Source organism: Myiozetetes cayanensis, unplaced genomic scaffold (assembly GCF_022539395.1).
Source record: "Myiozetetes cayanensis isolate MyiCay16 unplaced genomic scaffold, myiCay2020 scf10, whole genome shotgun sequence".
NCBI classification, from domain to species: Eukaryota; Metazoa; Chordata; class Aves; order Passeriformes; family Tyrannidae; genus Myiozetetes; species Myiozetetes cayanensis.
The window spans coordinates 32755195-32762469 of NW_026086605.1; the positions used below are offsets into that span (position 1 = coordinate 32755195).

Consider the following 7275-nt stretch of genomic DNA (forward strand, 5'->3'; position numbering starts at 1 on the left):
CCCAATTCTGCTTTCAGCCACCGAAAAGTCAGTGTAGTTAAAACTGTCAATCCAATTCCAAGCTCCAAAAATAACTCTGAGCACCGCAGAACAGGGTGGTACAATTCAAAGAATCACAGAAGCAGAGTATCTAGAGCTACTTCAAAAAGACAGCCCTTTCAGAAGGACAGAGGTTATTTTCCCACAAAGAGTTCATCAGAATTTCCTGCTGAATTTCAGCAGTGAAAGGTGTGTGTGCAATATGCAACAGATACTTAATGAAGCAAGAATTTCTCATCCCCAATGCTTTCACAATGATGTGGTTCTAGAATTAGTGATAACTGGACAGATGTGTCACAGGTAGCACTGATATTACAAATTTCAGCATTTCAGGTTGGCACTGCTTGTCAGTGGGACAAGGAGTGATGAGCAGACAGAACTCAGGCACTAAGAACATACCCAGCTCTGGGCAGCTGAGCTTTTACTTCATTTGGAGGCCTATTAGAAACAATAATTATTTAAGAAGAGGGGTTTCAAATGCCCATTGCAATAAAGTCCCATACAGAAGGTACTGGCTCACAGCCATTATCTGACAAGCATCAACAATCAGTGGGGAACAAGTATTTGGGAGCAACAATCAAATCCAAGTTAAACAGTTAAGTTCACATTTCATGAAGTGTCAATGAAGTAATTATAAAAGAAAGCTATAAAAGAAACTAATGACCTCCTGAATAGTTGTTGAGTTTGAGAAGTCACAGCCAGCATGGATATTATCTGCTTTTCAGACTGCCTCCTGAAAGAATTTTTAATGATTAAAAACTCTCTCATCACCTCAATTCACTCCCCAAGAAGCTCTGGCAGTTCATCAATAGACAGACAGCTGTCTGGACACTACAAAGGACTTACTCTGCTGCCTTTCTGTACTAGAGTAAACTGGAAATCCCAACTTCCAGCTCAAAACTGCACCCTCCCAAGAAAGAAAAATACTACAGCATTGTATATAAATATATTTTAAAAAACAAATTCCCACTAGTAATATCACTAATATTATCGATAAACATTCAAATCCCACTACCACAACCAAATCTAAGAATTGGAATGATAATCTTATACTGCTCAACAACAGAGATTGACACCATGACCTGATTTTCAAGGGTTCACAATCTACATACTGCACTACAGTGCTTTTTAGGGCTTCAGTTTCAATTCTTAATAATTTTTGGCAACATGAGCACAGATATTTTATGGTTTGTGTTGGTTTGTTCCTCTTTATGTGAGCTTACTACCATTTAATCATTCACTGTGTACTAATCTATTTTTTAACTACATCTGTTTTTAACTCTATCATCATATGCAGCAGACAGTAAATTACAATGCTGTGTGGAAGAAACAAACTTGGAAGAGAAATGGATGTCAAGTACTTTTACCTGAATTACAAACTATAATGTCACGTCCCACAAAAACAAATCACATGCCAGTAGCAGACAAACAGTCTTGTTCCTGAACACTACTCTGGTATCTATCCTTTTGGACTGTGATCTCCTTCCCACCTCAGCTTTGGGATATCTTTCACTAATCCAAGTTTTCCATGGCATATAATCCCATGATTTAGTTGTATCCTATTCCCATTTCAGCATGGAAATCCCAGTGCTGTGCCAGCAGTGCAGGTCAGACAGTGTCTGCCTGAAGTTTACAGCTAATAAATTAGGCTAAAATGGCACAGCATTTAATGATTTAAGAATTGCATTCATTCTCATTACATACATCAACTTGTCACTTAATGATAATATTCAAACAGTACTAACTTGACTATATGGTGGACAGCAATTAATTCTATTGTATCTATGATTAACAAGCCTTCATATCCCTACAAGGTTGAATCCGCTTTCTATTTGCTGACAGAGATCTAATGTCACTCATAAAAAGCAGAGGCCCAAATTTTAATAATTATTCATTGCTTTTAGAGAGGCTAAATATATACTAAAAAAACCATTGCTGAATGCCAGTGTTTAAAGGAGAGAGTTGCTCAGAATACACAGTGTCTCTTCCACAGGGGTGCCCCAGCAGCTTTCCCTCCAGAAACCATCCAACTCCACCTCAGGAAAGGTCCAAGCCTCACACCAGTGACCAAGGGCAAGACGTCAGTAAGGGCTGTGGCAGAGGACAGGCAGCAAGGTCAGCTCTTTACATGGAACTGCTCCTGCAGCACAGCCCTCTCCCCCAAAGCAGGGCTCAGTTCCTATGAGTGCTTTTGTTTGTTCTGAAAGCCGCTTAATTGTCGAAAATAACTCCTATCAAAGCTAATAATTTGTCGTTTGAAAGAATTGTAAAATATCAGACGTGGCAGCAGCCAGCAGGGGACCTGCCAGCCTTCCCTACTGGAAACCCACCAACAGCTGCTGTGGGACAGCAGCTCCTTTTCTCCTTCTCTGCCGTGGGGACACCAGGGAGGGCTCGTCTCGGGAGCTCCCCACAGCTCCCCACAGCAGCCCCAGCAGAAGGACCCCTGAGCTTCCCTGCTGCCATCACAACAGGCATGGGCAGCTGAACTCCTGCAGACTGCCCATCCTGCCACAGACACATCTGCTTCCCCAGCCATCCTGCTCCCTTTTTCATCTTCCCAACCTCCTTTCCTCTTTTGCCTTCTCTCCCAGACCCCTCAGTGCCCCCCAGGTGAAAGCAGCAGGCAAACAAAAGGCCATTCAGCCCATCACCGGCGCTGAAATGAACTCAACTGCTCCAGTATTTTTTCCCAAACTCTTATCTTTAAGGCTGTTTTCCAGAGGGTACATAAACCACACTCCTTATTGTAACTGGGAAGCAAGTATCATTTGCTAGCAGGGTTCTTCTGCACATTAAGCTGCCAGGACCATGACAGAAATAGTGTAACATTTGGTGTAGAAAATTCACTAGTAAGTAATTCCTAGAGTGGGAATTTCAGGTAGATGGTGAGGACATAGCATAGAAAACACTTTATTTATGATTTACAAAATCTGTTATTGTTTCCAGATAACACAGGATTAAAAAATAAAATCATTTAAAGTCTACAAAAAAACTAGAAGTTTAGATTATTTTCACGCAAGCATTCTCATTTTATGGTATATAATCACACATGCTTTTACAACCACTAAAAATAAAACATTCCTTCCATGACTTGAAACTAGCTCTTTTTTGAGCATACAAGAGACACCATAAATTGGATTAAAGCAAACCTACACAACCTTGGAACCCATAATGTCAAACTTACAAAGTTTAAGAAAGTTAGTTCTCTCAGGACTAGAACAACGATACATTATAAAACTTTTTCCATGGGAGCCATTTATGTGAAAACAAACCAAAGAATAAGTTTAAAGCTGACATAAAAATAAAAACATGGAATGAAGTTAATTTCTGGTGTTATTCCACTCACACCATTGGTCAACTTGTTCCATGATTTGTAGAAATACTGTCATGATTCATCACAGTAAAAAAATCCTCCAAAAACTTATTTAATGAAAGAGTCAAATGACGTAGATGAACAAGGAAACAGTCGTAAGAAAGATTTCAAATTAAAAGTACACTTTCCATCAGCATTAAATAAATTCAATTTTCTTAAACGCATTTTGAAGTTCTCAAAGCAAACTCGTCAAATTAGTATAAGAAGCAAATGAGAATGAGCTATTATAATGGCAATATTACCTTCATCAAGCAGATTAACTCTTGCTAATTATTAAATTACACATCTGGCCTGCTGCATACCCTTAGCTCACAAGTTCTAATTAGCTGTCTGGAAGTGTTCAGGGTGGTAGCTGAATACTCGCTGTGCGTAGGGCTCGCTGTCCGTGCCCAGTTTGTGGCCCGTGTAATGGTTGTAGCTCTCCGGATGGAAGTGCTCGCAGTGCAAGCTAATCCAGTCCCGCTCAGTACTGTACCTTTCTGCCTCAGCAAGGATTCTGGTGAGAGCCATGATGTAACTCAGGGCCATCTGCAGGGTCTCATACTTGGACAGCTTCTTATCCTGGCCCCACTGCGGGACCACTTTCCTGAGGCGATCGAAGGCCGTGTTCAGTCCCTGCATCCGCCGTCTCTCCCGCGCGTTGGCCGCCAGTCTCCTCTTGGCAGCGTTCTCCATCCGCTCCGAACTGCACTTCACAGCACAGCCCGCTCCGCTTCGGCACTGCACCTCTGATTCCACCCCTGAATCCAAGGGACTGGATTGACAGGTCTTCATGTTGGATGCAGCTTCAGTTTCACACACGCAAAGATTGCTTTGTAAAAACAGGTATCTAGAAAGTGGTAAGGGAAGCACTCTTGTGAGTTGCCTGCATACCTCTTGAATCTGCTTCCAGATCTCAGCGACAAAATATTTTTCTTAGTTTCTTTAAAAAAAAAAAAAGTCTTCTTGTTCTTCTGAAAATGTCCAAAAATGTTTCTTATTGTTTAAAGAAAGAAGAATTTTTTATGTCTTATGTTTTCATTCTTTTAATTTCTTTAATCTCAAAGAGAGAGAAAACAATGAAGTCTCCCTTCTCAAAATGTATATTACTGAAGAAAGTGATCCATTTAATCCAACCAGGCTTCCAAGTGACTATGACAAATGAGGGAAGTTCTGACTCAGTTTAGGAGAGTGCTCTGAAACGGTGAATGGTTGCCATCTGAAGGTGTAAGTTCCTAACAGAGATCTCTCCTTTGGCTCCTGCCGGCCAGCAATGACTGTGTTGTACTGACAAGATGAGGCTTTATAGGAACTGCAAAAGCTAAACAGGTGGCAGCAGGTGGGCAGGCGGCACTCTGCTCCCATCCCAGTACCTTCCCACCCTGGGAACTACAGAGAGGAAAAAAAAAAAAAACCCGAACAGTAAAATCTGAACATTAGAGCCTTCATCTGGTGAGAAGTCTTCCAAAGCCATTCTGTCCAGCCCTAACAACTTGCCATCTGGAGTAGTGTCTGGCTGACCCTGGGCAGTTAAGCAAAAGATCTTTTCAAAGGATAAATCTGTTGCAACACAGGGGGAAAAAAAAAATCTCTGTGCATTGTAGTATTTGTAGATTAAAGCACGTGAAAATTCTGGTGAAGTGTTGAGGATAGAAGAAATAACTGTTTTAATGAAACAGGAGAAATAACTTAATGATATACAGCTGAGAATACTGCTTTGCACATATGGTACCAAAACAAGTGAACTCAAACCATTAGAAACCCTTCAGCAAGCACAATTTTAATACTATATAAAGTACATAACATTGCAGTCAGAGTAGTAGCTTGAGAAAAATGGGGATTATGGATTCCCCTGATATGAAATCACTGCAATATATTTAAACAGTTGAAATGTAGCTATGAGTTTATCTAATAATGATTGCAAAATACACAGGTTGTGATGGTCACACACAAAGACATGCAAGTATAGAAATAGTCCAAAAACTGCCCTTTTAAATACACCATATTAAAGCATATATGTGCATTTTATGGGAGTTTGAGATATTACTAAAAAGACACTTCTAAATAAGTAATGAGAATAAAAGAGAATGTGAAAAACAGAAATCTGCTTGCTGGCAGCAAGAGATCCATTCTGCTATCAATTGTAATGACAGAGAAGCCACCATATATACACCCACACCCCATAATCAAAACATCTTTCTTTTACTGTACTTGTACTATTAAAACCATAGCTACATAAACCTAAGAGGATCTATCACACAATCATTTTATGATGTACATAAAAGGGGATTAAAAAAACCCTGCCGCACAATGATTTATTATCTGTATTGATTTCAAGTTTAATTAAATTGTTACCAGCATTCATAAATTAGTAACTTTTTTCATTAGAGACTGAATACTGTATATTTATTTAGAACTATAGCTCAATTGTTTTCACTATGACTCCCAAACTTGGTGTAGTTGTAAACAGCTGATTAATCCCTAGCCAAAGCAATGACAATGAAGTGAGGTTGAATAATCCAAAAACAATAGGATGCAATTGAACACTAATGGAGTCCAGCACGACAGATGTTGAACGTCGGCTGTTACGCCCAGTTGCTCTGCTCTTAATATTCTGCATCCTAATGATGGTGAACAGAGCTGAGGGTTGGGGTGGGGGCTCTCCATTATCCCATTATCAAAATGCATGCCACTTCTTCAATTTTTAAAGAAGTACAAGTGCACCCCGTTTCGTTAGAAACGTTCCGCTCTGCTCTCTGTGCACTGACCTGTTCTGCCAGACGGAAAGAGCGACAGCCACACGTTAAAGTGCTGCTCTTGGATTGACCATTTCTGATTAGCCCTGGCAGGGAGAAGTGAGAACAGCACCTTACAAAACCCCACATAACCATATGTCCTTCCACAAAAAAAAACACAACCCTCAGCAATTAGAACTTGTGAGATATCTTCCTGAAGGCACTTCACAGGAAGGACATTAAAAAAAGATGCCCATCTGATCTTTGTGCTATTGCCAGAGCATATTCTAGTGCTACTGCAGCTTTCGATGCCCAAATAAGTTTGTTCAATCCTTTGTCTCTTACAATGAATCTCAAATGATGTTTAATGTAAAAGGAAACAACAGAATTCAGGTGTACCATAAGTTAATAAATATTGTGTGTTCTCATGAGATAGCTATTACTCAATTCAGGTAATTAATCACTCAGTGTTAGGAGTGCTGCTAACTTCAAACTAGAAATACAGAAAGCTTCCCTTTCACATGTCATATGGTACAATACTGTATTTATTCACTTGTCAATTGTCTTTTTTTAACTTACTGTGTGCTGCTAGTGCTAATTATTCACCAGCATTATGCTGTGACTAACACACTACTATAATCTCAAGAGAGAAGCTGTGATTTATCTCTCCTACTAGACAAACTGTACCATTAGCTTAAATGGTTTACTACCAAATCACAGGACTCAGATCCATTTGGGTTAATAACAAACCCCTAACAGGATTGTATAGCTTATAGGCAAAGCTAAAAAAATGCTCTGTGTCTGATGAAAACACCTGCTTTCCATCACTTCAGGTTTTTTTAAGTTTCTGTTTTGGGAATGAGAACCACAAAAAGTATCAAGGTCTTATCCATACACATCAATTAATTTAGTTCATTTGCACAGCCATATGAGAATATGTTATTTCAAACTAAAAAATAAACAGCTTTATTGCTCAGCAAAAAAGAGAAAGGGTATCAGTTGAAATTTTCCCAGGTTTCCTTCACTTGGCTTGATTTCCTCTATATTTCAGCTTTCTCAGTTACTGCTTATGTAATTTTATTCCCCTTCCCCTTTATTTTTCACAATTTCTCAGAGATAATATTTCAAATAATTTTTTCTCAAATT

General features: G+C 39.4%; 1 protein-coding gene across 1 annotated transcript; it reads right to left on the reverse strand.

Moving 5' to 3' along the window:
* Positions 1 to 3062: 3062 nt before the first annotated feature.
* Positions 3063 to 4296, reverse strand: ATOH7 (atonal bHLH transcription factor 7). The gene has a single exon (XM_050305276.1). The coding sequence runs from the start codon at positions 4187 to 4189 to the stop codon at positions 3734 to 3736; it is 456 nt and encodes a 151-aa protein (XP_050161233.1). The 5' UTR covers positions 4190 to 4296; the 3' UTR covers positions 3063 to 3733.
* Between the last annotated feature and the right edge of the window lie 2979 nt (positions 4297 to 7275).